The sequence below is a fragment of the Microcaecilia unicolor genome, chromosome 3, assembly GCF_901765095.1.
Source record: "Microcaecilia unicolor chromosome 3, aMicUni1.1, whole genome shotgun sequence".
Classification (NCBI taxonomy): Eukaryota; Metazoa; Chordata; class Amphibia; order Gymnophiona; family Siphonopidae; genus Microcaecilia; species Microcaecilia unicolor.
In genome coordinates, this window is record NC_044033.1 from 339,633,587 (window position 1) to 339,648,171 (window position 14,585).

General features: G+C 44.1%; 1 protein-coding gene across 1 annotated transcript in view; it reads left to right on the forward strand.

Annotated features, from left to right (window-relative positions):
* Window positions 1–14,585, forward strand: part of HBS1L (HBS1 like translational GTPase) — a 328,487-nt gene that overhangs the window by 289,699 nt on the left and 24,203 nt on the right. The window contains 2 exon segments of the mRNA XM_030198451.1: window positions 7,524–7,641; window positions 12,093–12,161. Coding sequence (XP_030054311.1) covers window positions 7,524–7,641; window positions 12,093–12,161 — 187 coding nt within the window.

Genomic DNA, 14,585 nt, shown 5'->3' on the forward strand with positions numbered 1-14,585 from the left:
TGTGGACAATTCAATTGCCTACTTTTCTCTGTAGAATGCTAGTGTAATCTGGTAAATATGCACTTAGATGTGAGCACTTAACACCAGCACGCCTAGATTCAGGAGATAAGTTATATGTGTGTGAGTCCCGCCCATGTGTATGCCTACCTGGAAAATTCTGACTGTGTAAGGTGTGCGCATTGTTACAGAATAGCACTTAGATTCACTTCTGGCATTTGTTTCAGACCACCGTAGATTTCTTGCTGGCGCTCTGTGCCATTGTTCCAGTTCCCCAGGTCAAATGGGGACAAGGTAGATATTATGTCTACTTCATTGTCCCAAAGAAGGAAGGCACCTTTCGTCCGGTCTTAGATCTCAAAGATTTAAACCACTGCCTCTTGAGTATCCCGCTTTTGCATGGAGACGCTAAGAGCAGTGATAACCTCGGTTCAAGCAGGAGAATTTCTCACTGCCCTCAGTCTCAAGGAGGTGACTTACATCTATCCATATGGCTGCCACATCAGAGGTTTCTATTTTTGTGGTACTTGGCTGTCACTTCCAGTTCAGAGCTTTGCCCTTCAGTCTTGCCACAGCTCCAAGAACGTTTATCAAGGTTACTGTGGTGGTGGCGGCCTTCCTTCGACACCAGAGAATCAGAGTTTATCCATATCTTGACGACTGGCTCATTCGTTCGTCATCCTGTTCAGACAGCTTTGCAGCAATGGACAGAGCTGTCTGTCTTCTGCTGTCATTGGGTTGGGTGAGCAATTTCAAGAAGAGCAGACTAACGACACACATAGTAGAGTATCTGGGTGTTCTTCTTGACACAGCAAAGGAGAGAATCTTCCTTATGGAGCGCAGAAGGTCGAAGCTGGTTCAACAGATTAGTCTTCTCCTCTGTCGAGACAGGCCCAGGGTCTCGGGGCTACATCCAGATTCTGGGATCAATGACAGTGGCAATGGAAAAGGTGGCATGGGAAGGGCTCATATGCAGCCATTATAGGAATTTCTTCTTATCTGCTGGTCTCCGGTGTCTCATAAGTATGACCATCTTTCTTGGATGCTGGTTGCCAAAGAGAGTATGCAGTGGTGGTTGTCGCCCAGGAATTTGACCGTCTGAGCTCCCTTTACGATAACACAATGGGAGGTGGTAACAATGGACACCAGCAAGTCAGGTTGGGGAGCTCATTACAAGTTCCATCTGGCACAGGTTACCTGGATGGAACAGGAGTCTCAGTGGTTGATAAATTGCTTGGAGCTCAGGGCCATGCGGAATGCCTTATGCAACTTCATTCCCTTTCTGGCAGGGGCCCCAGTCCGAGTTTTCTCTGAAAATACGACAGCGATGACTTATATGAACAAGCAAGGTGGGACCCACAGTAGTCCGGTGGAGGCGGCCTCCCTCATGAGTTGGGCGGAGAAAAATCTTCTCTGCTTGTCAGCAGCTCACATCGCGGGGTCCTTGAATGTGGAAATGGACCTTCTCAGCAGGCACTTTGGCATTCCTTTTCATCACCATCAAGTCCAGAAGCGGAAAACTCTATCGGTCCACTGTCAGCTAAAACCCCTGACTGGATATTTCCCATTGTGTCAGGGGTTTCAGCTGATAGTAGACCGATGGGGTTTTCCGCTTCTGGGCCTGATGGTGACGAAAAGGAATGCCAAAGTGCCTGAGTTCTTCAGCCATTGAAAAGAACTGGGCTCAATGGGGATTGGCTGCCTACTGCAGCCCTGGCTGGAGACACATCTACTGTGTGTCTTCTCTCCTTGTCCTATGGTAGGCTGCATGTTGAAAAGGATCACACTGTACCAAGGTCAAATAATTCTTATAACCCTGGATTGGCCATAGAGGCTGTGGTACTCGGACCTGATTCAACTGCTGGACCGAGGGTCCTCTCCATCTTTTGCAGCAACATGGCCTACTGAAGCAAGATCCGGTGCTCATGGCAGATCCATGCCCCTTTGGGCCAGTATTCTGAGTGTGGACTTTCTCCCTTCAGATCGCGCACATCCTAGTGTCTCTCCAAGCAGGTCTTCAGAAAGGATTGGCATTGGGTTCTCTAAAGTTCAGGTTGTTGCTGTGGCCTGTTGCAGGACCGGTCCAACCCGGTAAGCGAGGTAAGCATGGCAGGGGGGCGCCGACCTTTGGAGGGTGCTGCCACGCCATGCTTACCCTCGCCAGTTACCTCAGCTCCCAGACCCCAACAGCAGCCCTGCCTTCGGTTTCCTGCTCCAGTATTTAAACGAAGGTCTTGCAGGTGATTAATGGGTAAACATTAGCGAGCGGGTGAGGGGTGGAACCGATCGTTGGAGGCGGGGATTGATGTGCGTGCGCTCCTATGGGGCACAGAGTTCAGAGATTGACGTGTCCGCGGCCCTATAGAATGCGGCAGCCAAAGAGGTGTCGGATGGGTGCTTGAGGGCTGCAGTGGTCGCTCTATGGACGCTGCGAGCTTGAGCGAGGTTCTTCTGTTGTTGGTGGGGGTCGGGGCGCTCACGCTCAGGGACCCGAGGGATTCGGAGTCATTACTGGTGGAAGGCTGCGGCCCGTGGCAGACTTACAAGGCGAGTCTGGATAACAACACTCACAAGGTGAGGGGGGAGAGGAATCTTCTGATATTTGGAGTTCAGGAATCAGGTGCTGCTGGGACTGGGAGGAGCAAGAACAGGGTGTTGGCATTGGGATTCAGGAATTGGGTACTGCTGGGACTGGGGGGAGCAGGTGGATGGAGGGGAGAGGAGAGTTGCTGGACATGGATGGAGGGGAGGGCAGTGGAGAGAGGAGGGTTGCTGGACGTGGGTGGATGGAGGGGAGGGCAGGGAGAAAATTGTTGGACATGGATGGGAGGGGAGGGAAGGGAAGGCAGGAAGAAGATGCACATGGATGGAGGGGGAGAGAAGAAATTCTGGACATGGATGGAGGGTAGGGAAGACAGAGGAAGAAGATGCACATGGATGGAGGGGAAGGGAGAGAGAAGAAATGCTGGACATGGATGGATGGAGAGGAGGGCAGGGGGAGGAGGGCTGCTGGACATGGGTGGATGAAGGAGAGGGCAGGGGGGAGGAGGGCTTCTGGACATGGGTGGATGGAGGAGAGGGAAGGGAGAGAGAAGAAATGGTGGACATGGTGGATGGAGGGGAGGGCAAGGGGGAGAGGAGGGTTGCTGGACATGGGTGGATGGAAGGGAGGGCAGGGGAGAGGAGGGCTGCTGGACATGGGTGGATGGAGGAGAGGGAAGGGAGAGAGAAGAAATGCTGGACATGGATGGAGGGGAGGGAAGAGTGAGGAAGGAGATGAGTTGAGGGAAAAGGAAGAGAGGAGAAAAACTGCACATGAATGAAGAAAATAGGCAGAAGCTGGATCCACTGGACAGTCAAGTCTGCGGAGGACCCAGCTTTTACTTACGGATGTAGGGCAAGAAATGAAGAAGAAAGGCGGAAAGTAAAGAAATAAATGGAAAGGAAGCCCTGGAAACAGAGTTAAGAGGACAGATAGCAGCAGAATCAGATACTGGGCCAGCATGATCAGAAAAACAAAGTCACCAGACAACAAAGGTAGAAAAAAATCATTTTATTTTCATTTTAGTGTTTGGAATATGTCCACTTTGAGAATTTACATCTACTATCTTATTTTGCAATGTATAGCAATGTGTTTCTTTCTGTTTTTCTGGTATTGTGCTGCATGCAGAGTAGGTTAATTTTTGAAGAATTTGAAGAGGGGCTTTCTCTGTTCTGCATGTGTTACTGCAAGGCCAAGTGTCTGAATAGGGATCTGTTTGTTAGATTCTGAGATTTTGCTAACACATTGTTTTTCAGAGTTGGCAAGACTGTTCTCAAAATTCATGGTCTGTATGCTAATTTGGTTTGTGTCATTTTGAGTATAATGGAGCTGTAACAGCTTACAGAAATTATTTATAATGAAAAAAAAAACACGTTATTTTTCTTCTATACTGGTGTAATATTTTCAGTGATGCCATGGCTGGTAAAAGGGGTGTGACTACTGTAGGGGCGGAGTCATAGTGATCCCGCCCCTGGATGGGTAGGGGCGCCGACTAATAGGCTGCAGGAGGGCGCCAGAAACCCTAGGACCGGCCCTGGCCTGTTGTTTCAGGGGCCAACTACAGAAGATGTCTCTTGTGACTCACCCACATATTGTTCGATTCTTGTGGGGAGCAGGCCGCTTACAACCTCTCTTTCATATGCACTATCCAGAGTGGAACCTCAATTTAGTCTTTCAGGCTTTTCAGAAGCCTCCTTTTGAGCCACTCCACAAGGCCTCCTTGAAAGATCTTTTGCTAAAGACAGCATTCTTGATGTCTGAGGCATTGACACTTAGGGTTTCGAAGCTTCAGGCTCTCTCTTGTTGGGATCCCTATTGGGTGGTTTTACGTTTATTATTTTTTTCTTTTCTCATGCTTGCTCAGTCAGATCTCTTATTAAGGGGCTGGGGCGCACCACTTGGGTGGATTTTTCATATTCAAGCTGCTTGGTTTTGCTGTGGCTGTCTTTTTCAATAATGTCCCACAAAAAAGCCCTCAGTGGTTTAAAAAAAAAAAGCACCTGGTGCAGCAAGACCATATCCATCATGGACATACACAATGCTTGCAGTAATTAGACCCGATGAAGAACCCCTTTGTTTTAATTTGTGTTTACAGATCTCAGAGAGGTCTTGCATTATCAAATGTACTCTATCCAGTTGGCTAGAAGACTCTACATTTCATTTTTTTTTTTTTTTGTTACATTTGTACCCCGCGCTTTCCCACTCATGGCAGGCTCAATGCGGCTTACATATTGTATACAGGTACTTATTTGTACCTGGGGCAATGGAGGATCAAGTGACTTGCCCAGAGTCACAAGGAGCTGCCTGTGCCTGAAGTGGGAATCGAACTCAGTTCCCCAGGACCAAAGTCCACCACCCTAACCACTAGGCCACTCCTCCACTCCTTTCCTTTGCTTATGCCCAGGCAGGCTTGACTCTTGAGGGTTATGTCAAGGCTTATATCAGAGCTATGGCTGCATCAGTAGTCGTGATCACATTCACGGAGGAAATTTTCAAGGCTGTGTCCACGGACTTCTGTTTATATGTTCACATCTCAAAAGAAAAAAACATGAAAAAAACCCTACTTGCCACCAAAAACTATGTTGATATCTGTTTCTTGCAGCACCTTTCGTAGTTGTTATTTCTTTATTTCAATTGAGGGACAGCCTGTAGCTAGAGAATCCCATAAGTGAGGACTTGCTATCCCACTTGTCCTCAGAGAAAACCAAGATACTTAGCTGCAGCAGGATACAAGTGCTTACATACCCACCCATCTCTCTAAAGAATTGTGGAAGTGATACACATACGTGGTAGACTTCTCAATAGCTTTAAGTTGGAGAAGCTTCCCATACCTGGCACCACTACTACTACTACTACTATTTAACATTTCTAAAGCGCTACTAGGGTTACGCAGCGCTGTACAATTTAACATGGAAGGACAGTCCCTGCTCAAAGAGCTTACAATCTAAAAGACAGGTGTACAATCTAAACTTACAATCTAGAAGACAGGTGTACAATCAAGAGATAATCTAAACAATCAAAGATAAGTGTGCAGTCAACGGACCAGTGTAGAGTCCGTCTGATAGGGCATACTATATATCACGAAAGGTTAGGTGCCGAAAGCAGCCTTGAAGAGGTGAGTTTTAAGCAGAGATTTGAAGATGGGTAGGGAGGGGGCTTGGCGTATGGGTTGAGGAAGATTGTTCCAAGCATAGGGTGAGGCAAGGCAGAATGAGCGGAGCCTGGAGTTGGCAATGGTGGAGAAGGGAACTTGAAAGGAGGGATTTGTCCTGTGAGCGGAGGTTACGGGCGGGAACATAGGGGGAGATGAGGGTAGAGAGGTAGTGGGGAGCCGCTGACCGGGTGCATTTGTAGGTAAGGAGGAGAATCTTGAATTGTATGTGGTATCTGATCGGAAGCCAGTGAAGTGACTTGAGGAGAGGGGTGATATGAGCATATCGGTTCTGGCGGAATATAAGACGCGCGGCAGCGTTCTGAACGGATTGAAGGGGGGAAAGATGGCTAAGTGGGAGGCCGGTGAGGAGCAAGTTGCAGTAGTCAAGGCGGGAGGTAATGAGAGCGTGAACGAGAGTTCGTGTGGTGTGCTCAGATAGGAAAGTGCAAATTTTGCTGATGTTGAGGAGGAAGAAGCGACAAGTCTTGGCAGTCTGTTGGATATGCGCAGAGAAGGAGAGGGAGGAATCGAAGATGACTCCGAGGTTGTGGGCAGATGGGACGGGGTGGATGAGGGTGTTGTCAACTGAGATAGAGAGAGGAGGAAGAGGAGAGGTGGGTTTAGGTGGGAAGACGAGGAGCTCGGTTTTGGACATGTTCAGCTTCAGGTGGCGGTTGGACATCCAGGCAGCAATGTCGGATAAGCAGGCCGACACCTTGGTCTGGGTCTCAGCGGTGATGTCTGGTGTAGAGAGATATAGCTGGGTGTTGTCAGCATAAAGATGATATTGAAATCCATGAGATGAGATCAGTGAGCCTAGGGAGGAGGTGTAGATGGAGAAGAGAAGGGGTCCAAGGAGAGATCCCTGGGGAACTCCAACAGAAAGTGGGATGGGAGTGGAGGAAGATCCATGAGAGTGTACACTGAAGGTGCGGCGGGAGAGATAAGAGGAGAACCAGGAAAGGACAGAGCCTTGGAACCCACAAGAGGACAGTGTGGCAAGAAGTAAATCATGATTAACAGTGTCAAACGCCGCAGATAGATCGAGGAGGATGAGGATGGAATAGTGGCCACTGGTGATGTCACTGAACGGTGAGGACTTGTGTTCTGTTTTTCACAGAGAATGCCTGCTATAGGTAAGTATCTTATTTTTTTAAGCCTGCCTGTTCAGCACTCAAAGCAGATTAAAGAAATTATACTATGTAACTTAGGTAAGCAAATATATTTAAACACCCTTTAAGTTTTACAGTTGTCATGACAGTTTTACGGGATGAATCCAGGGTAATTTGGTTTTAGAATATAACAAAATGTTACCTGTTTGATGCTTTAGTTTTCAAACAGTGATGTCAGCATGTAGCCTTGTAAAAACCATATGAGAGAAAGCTATAATAGCCAAAAATTCATTTTGAGAAAACAGTATAAACATTTAGAAAGTTGTTTTTTTTTCCTTTAAAGTCATGAAGTGTGTCATGTTCATCTCTGAGCTGCGTGCTCTGATTGGTTGATCTCTCTGATGCCTATGTGGTATTTCTTTTTCTACCATCAGCTTCTGGAAAGTAATAAGAATCTATTGCAAAACAATTAACTGAATTAGGTAAATAACTGAAAGGAAAATAAATACATGGATCTAAAAATATATATTTTGTTTTATGAAATAAGTGGTAAATTGTGTAGACCAGCTTCAAAATGCAAAATCTTTTATTGCTTTTGTTCTTTCCCATGAATTTTTTAAAATTAATTTTTCATTATTTGCGCATGGAGTTTGGTCTTTGTAATATTGCTAAACCTGGGTCTCAAAGAGGTTTTTCTTTTTTCCTCCTTTCCAACTAGGAAAGTGATGTAGCTTTTATACCGACAAGTGGATTGGGTGGTGAAAATCTAGTCAGTAGAAGCAAGTCAGATGAACTTACCCAGTGGTATAAAGGGCCTTGTCTGATAGAACAAATTGGTAAGTATCCCTCCACTGCACCTTATGCCTATGTGTTGCAGCATTGTGTTAAACATAATTTCAAGACACTTTACAAATGTCACACTATTATAAATTCCATGAATTTATGAACCTTGTGGTGTGACCTAAAATGTTGGTATTTGAGAGACGTTCACAGTGAGTACAAAAATGTATGCAGTATACAAATAAGTCTGTATACTACATCAGATACCTTCTTCCACTGGTGTGAATCATGGGTACCAGTCTTAGGAAGTCTAAGTAGGGACTTATTTTAGAGATGTTATCTAAAGATACATGGAAGTAGTATTTTTGAAAAGATGTCCACGTCAGAACATCCTGAACGGACGTCTGTCTTGCGTGCATTTTTGAACAGGAAATATGTTGAGATTTCCTGTTCAAAAATATGTGAGATGGACATCTGTTTGCTGGAGACATCCAGCATGAACAGCCACTTGACAAACTGGAATGGCCAAATTAGGAACAGGGAAAACAAGGGACATAGACATCTGTATGGCAGCATTCTTAGAAAATGGCCACACAGACGTCCCTGTAGATTAGAGGGGCAGCCTAGCGGTTAGTGCAGTGGACTCCAGGTTCAAATCCCACTTTTAACTCTCCAGGAACAGAAAAATACCTACTGTGCCTAAATGTGCACCACTTCATTAGTCTTCAGGCTTGCAGGTGGCTTATATATTTAGGTATAGTAAGTATTTTTCTATTCTTGGAGGGATCACAGTTAAAAAAAAAAAATGTAAGAGTCAAAGTGAGATTTGAGCTTTGGTCCCTTGGTTTACAGTCTACTACACTAACCACTAGGTTGCTGCTCTGCCTTACTTTTTGCTTTAAGGATGTCCATAATACCTGAAGCTGTCATGGAGCCTGGTATCCCCTTTCAGGGGGGGGAGAGAGAGGGGGACAGCAACCATAGGGGATTTACGGAGGTGTCATGCCCGTCAGCTGCTCAATCGGAGCACTTTTTTGTACCCTAGATGTTTCTGAAACAGGTCTAAATAACTGGATGTCCTCCTTTTTAAACGTGGATGTTTCTTCCCTTTGATAATCATCGTTGTACATCCTGATTTTGTCCCTCTGGTCCTACCCACAACACGTTCATTTTGCTATTTAGACATACAGCAGTGTCGGACGTCCAAATCCAAAATAAATAAATCCTGCTTTTGCAAAATTGGGATTTGGACATTTCAAGCACATGGATGTCTGTTTCAGCATTTTGGGACTTCCATATGCTTCGAAAATGAGCACCAAAGGCATCTGCGTCTTTATAAAACAGCCTCACAAAATCTGCAGCTGTTGTAGGTAAATGTACCCATGTACGCATACACGTACTTGGGAGTTATGAAATATACTCATGCTTAACTCTTCTGCCTGTGCTCTGTGAAACTTCTCTCTGCTTTCTATATGCATAGCACAAATATATTGAACAATCCACTTGCAAAATAAGCACACCCTGCAAACAATAAAAGTGGAAAACAATGTTCAAATGCTGACAACTAATATTTAAAAATATATGGAGGAAAAGACCTCAAAAGTCTGCTGTACCTAATCTTTCACTAGGGCACTGTACAGATCAATAGATCATCATTGGTCAAAAAAACCTCCAAAGCCTTCCCTCTAACAACTTTCTTTATCGTTTTATTTTGCATTGAATGAATGCAGGGAAAAGACACACTTATCTTTAAACCCAACAGGGTCCCGTTTCAACTATAATTTCTTCAGGCTTCTTCGCGAAGAAGACAACGCTGTGAAATTGCCAATCCGGGTACACATTTCCCCTGAAGAAGTTATGGGTGAAACGGGACCCCATTGGGTTTAAAGATAAGTGTGTCTTTTGCCTGCCTGTATTCATTCAATGAAAAATAAAAAGATAAAGTTGTTAGAGGGAAAGCTTTGGAGGTGTTTTGACCAATAATGATCTGTTGCTCTGCACAGTGGCTTAGTGGAAGAAGATTAGGTACAGCAGACTTTTGAGGTCTTTTCCTCCATATATTTTTAAATTTTAGTTGTCGGCATTTGAAAATTGTTTTTCACTTCTATTGTTTGTAAGGTGTGCTTATATATGCATAACGCCAGGGGTAATTTTTCAAAAGCACTTTTTAGTTGTTCTTGAGTTTATAAAACGATCCTCATATAAAGGTCATTATTGCAATTTGCAAATATTTGCACAAGGAATAAAGTACCACATGGGTTATATTGTAGGACTAATGTGGTAACTTTTTTACTCCCCCCCCCCCCCCCCCCCTCCTGATTTCCCTAATGTTGCATATATGTCACATTGAATGGTTTCTGATCTTTAAACGAAATGTAATATTGGACAAAGGGAAACAGGTTACACAGAACACAGTTTTAAAAATATAACTTATTTTATTTAAGAAACAGTTATCCAATACCTTTATCACCCATGTGAAAGTTACTGCCCTCTTAGTTACTTTATCAACCAGTTGACCAAATTTAATTGATGATTAAGTTCAGCTGATTGAACATAGCCAAACTTGATTACAGCCAGCCCTGTTGAATCTAAACCTCATTATGATAGTGAACCTTACCATGAAAATGAAGTAGTTACCACAGAGTTTCTACAAGAATGCTGCCATGGTCAAATTAAATTCCAGAAGAGATGAGAAAAAGAAAGTTGCTGAAATATATCAATCTTGAAAGTGTTACAGAACCATTTTTTTAAAGCTCTGGGACTCCATTATCTCTAAATGGAGAAGAAATAGAACAGTGGTGAATCTTCCCAGTAGTGGCTGACTTGCCAAAATTACTCCAAGGGCACAGTGACAACTCATCTCGGTGACGAGTAACAATGACAGCAGACCACTGAGCAAACACAAAGCAATAGTAGAAGTAGAAGCTTTATTATACAAATAAAATCACAATGCCTGTCGTGGCCACGTTTCGCCTATGAGGCTATGTCAGGGGCAACTGTTGACCAGACAAAAAAACAAATTAGTAGATCAAAATAAAAAAGGACAGCTTTTTTTCTTCATAAATGTATCATGCAGCAAATAGATAAGGGGCTCTTTTACAGAGTGGCGGTAAGTCCAACGCGGGCTTACCGCTCGCTATTCTGGGACTACCAACGGCCCAACACAGCCTCTGGCGGTAGTTCCGGCTCAAGTGTGTGTCATTTTCTTACTGCATGGCCATTTTGTTTTTTGGGCTTTTCTGCTGTGGTAAAAAGGGCTCTGGCACGCAGGAAAATGGCCCCCACTGCTACCACAGGGCCCTTTTCCCCACAGCTTGGTAAAAGGATCCCTAAGTGAGGTGAACAGATGTAAAATGTGCTTCGTGTGTTTAGAATGTTTTAACAGCAATCAGGTGGAATAGCAAGTTGAAAAATGGCACATACCCAGAGAGGAAGGAACAAAGTGTGCTTCTCTCTGGATAAGCAATAAAAGTCAAATCTTCAAAATTCAAGAAACAAAATTTAAAAATAGAAATGTCAATTGAAGCACTCATTAAAAAAAATTACTTCTGTAGATCTTTAAATAAAAAACACCCCAAAAACAGTGTAAGCTTAAATGAGGGATCTTATTCAGAATGCAGCACAAGGAATGTACTGAAAAGGTTACTTAAAGCCAGCATTCATGGAAGATGATTCTCTATACAGAGCAACCAAACAGGCCCGTGCCAAGGGTCTATGCCGCCCCCCCGTAGACGAAATGTTGGGCCCCCCCCCCCGCAGAAGAATAGTTGGCGCGCGCGCGCCCCTCTCCCCCCTTCCCCCCGTGAAGATGATCGCTGCGCGCCCTGGGGGCCTTTAAATCTTTTACTTGCAGTCGCAGCAGCGTCTGTGAAAATGGAGCACTACCGACGTCTCCCTTCCCTTGCACTCGTTGGTTCCCTCAGTGTCCCGCCTTCTTCTGCGGTAAGCGGGGTAAGCACCGCAGGAGGGCGCCCAAAATATCTCCAGATCAACATATTGATGTAAGTGAACCTGTCAAGTGCAAGTAAGCAAGAATTGACTCTTACACATACTATTAACTTCTTAAAACATGGAAGCATTTGAACTTGTGATCAATGTCAGTGGCAAAATGATTGAATATCTGCAGGTTACCAGAAGTGTTTGTGGACTATTAATTTCTGGCAAGTTTTAAGGCACGTGTAATAGGTGGTCTTTGAATTGAAGGACAGAGCATGGAATCTGCTTTCTCAATAGTTGGTTTATAATGTCTTAAGAAGAAAAAAAAATAGATAAGCACACTTCTAATTAGATGCAGCAGATAGAAAGGTGATTGTGTCATCTCTAAGCACTGCACAAGCTTTTTTTTTTTTTTTAAACCACTTGTTCATATACATGCTTGCCCAGTTATTGGCCTCAAAACAAAAAAACATTTCCAACCAATGGAAGACTGCTGCATTAAATGTTTCTAGTGCCATAATTTACTGAAAGGTTCAGGTATTTAAGAGCTATGTATTTTGTTTCTTTCCAGATTCTTTCAAACCGCCACAGAGATCAGTGGAAAAACCATTCAGACTTTGCGTATCTGATGTTTTTAAAGGTTGGTGTTTTACATTTACATTTGACAAATTAGCTCCATCAGTCTTTGATAAGTTAAGTCTTGTGCTTTACTTAAGTTCTTTCTAATTTCCCTCTAGGGCCCCAGTGCTCAAAGCTCCGGCACTGAAACAAACAGTGCCAGCCCCATACCGCTGGAACAACACAGAAAAATTACCTCCAATGCCCAGAGCTAATGGATTCAAATTATATACACGCTGCAAAAGCAAGATGGAAGAACGTGCTTGGCACATGTACAAATGAGTTTTCTTTGTAAGCGCAGCTCATGTGTGCAAACGCCAGGCAACCTCAAAGTGAAGCACACATCGACCCCATTCTGTGCTTTTAATTATAAGCTTTTCAAAAAAAAATTTTCACTTGAAAAGGCTTATATGTAATCACAGAAAACAGGCACCAATATGTGTTTTCATCACTTTGGGTTTTGGACTCACACATATTTGTTTTTCAGTATTAGTGCTTAGAGGCTTGCATAGGCTTCCGTTCGCTTCTGAAACAAATCAAAGGTGGAAGAACAGAGAATCATAAATCCTCTCTTCAGATTCCCCCGTACCAGCTCTGAGCTGGCATTATTTTTCCAGTGGTAAGAGCAGGGTTTGTTTGTGCGCTGTTTTCTGAGCATTGAGAGGTAATAGCAAATGACCTCATTTACATCTGTTTGATTACATTTAAATACAATTTGTGACCATCTCTGGTGTACATGCTGTTTCCTGTGCTAGTGCAGTGCTGTTAAGCTCTAATGCCAGCATTAGGTTTTGAGGATCGAGCCCTAGCACTCTTAAGACAAGCCCATTATGATCAATTAAGAGCCCGTAGTGGGGAAGGTGTCACATTGAGCTGCACTGTAAACACAAAGGAACAGAATGGAAAAGAGTCAGTGGAGTTCTTAAGCAATAGACATGACACGGTCTAGCCTTTAAATTTTGTGGGAAGACCAGCAGTACCTTCTAAAAACTCAGATGAGAGGCTTTTGGGTTAAGTACTTGGAAGTCATAAATGGGAAGGATAAGAGTGGTACAAGCAGTTCCATGAAACTGATATGCAGGAACAAGGTGCCAATGGTGATTTCAGACCTGCAGTTTAGTTATGATTACAGTGCCTGGTTTCCTATGATTAGGGTTACCATATGGCTCCAGAATGATACCATGGGCAAGGGTGACACATCTGGTCCTTGCATAAAGAGTTTGCTAATCCTCAAGCAATCATAGGAATTTGGCTGGCTGAAATGGGAGGAATCAGGCTGCAGAGTGTGTAGTTACTTGCACAGGGCTTTCCCCATCTCACTGATCCTCTGGCAGTTGCTGAATGCTTGTAGTGGCAGAACATTATATTTTAAGCCTGTAGAATTTCCTTAATTGATTCTTGGCGTGAATTTCTCTAGTTTGGCCAGCAGGTGGTGCATGTTATGTTTAAGCTGTTACAAAGAACTGACCTTTCCCTTCGAAAAATAAATTCCTGTTCTTTCTGAAGTAACAAACGAGAGATGTCTCCACCTAAAGGTAAAACAATCTGTAAAAGCACAACAAATTTTAAATCTTTGATGTCATGATGTGCTTGTATCCAGTGATCCACAAGCGGAGCTTCATGTTTGCTGTTTCTTAGATTACTCAGATTTTAACTGCCAGAACCTCAACCATTATTCTAAGGTTCGGAGATCCCTTTTCATTGGTTCCTCTCCCCCCAGGGTATGCACTTTATTGGCTATTTTCGTGTCATCAGCAAAAAGGCACACCTTTCCTTCCAACCCTTCAGCAATATCTCTCACAAATATATTAATCAGAATCAGCCCCAACACCGACCCCTGAGGAACTCCACTGTTCACCTTTCTTTCCTCAGAGCGGATTCCATTTACCACCACCCTCTGCCACCTGTCAGTCAACCAGTTCACCACTTTCAGTCCTAAGTTCAACCCTTTCAGCTTATTCACGAGTCTTCTGTGGGGGACCGTATCAAAGGCTTTGCTGAAGTCCGAGTAGATTACATCTAGCGCACGTCCTTCATCCAGTTCTTTGGTCACCCAGTCAAAGAAGTCAGTAAGATTTGTTTGGCAGGATATTCCTTTGGTAATGCCATGTTGCCTCGGGTCCTGTAACCTGTCGGCTTCTAGAAAGTTAACTATCCTTTCTTTCAGTGGCGACTCCATTATTTGTCATACCACCGACATGAGACTTACCGGTCTGTAGTTTCCTACTACTTCTCTGTCTCCACTTTTGTGAAGAGGGACCACATCCGCTCGTTTTCAATCCCACGGAACCTCTCCTTTCTGTAAAGATCTATTAAATAAATCTTTAAGAAGTCGCACCAGGACCTCTCTCAGCTCCTTCAGTATCCTGGGATGTATCCCATCAACTCTCATAGCTTTGTCCACCTTCAGATTCGCAAGCTCTTTATAAACTCTTCTATAAACAGC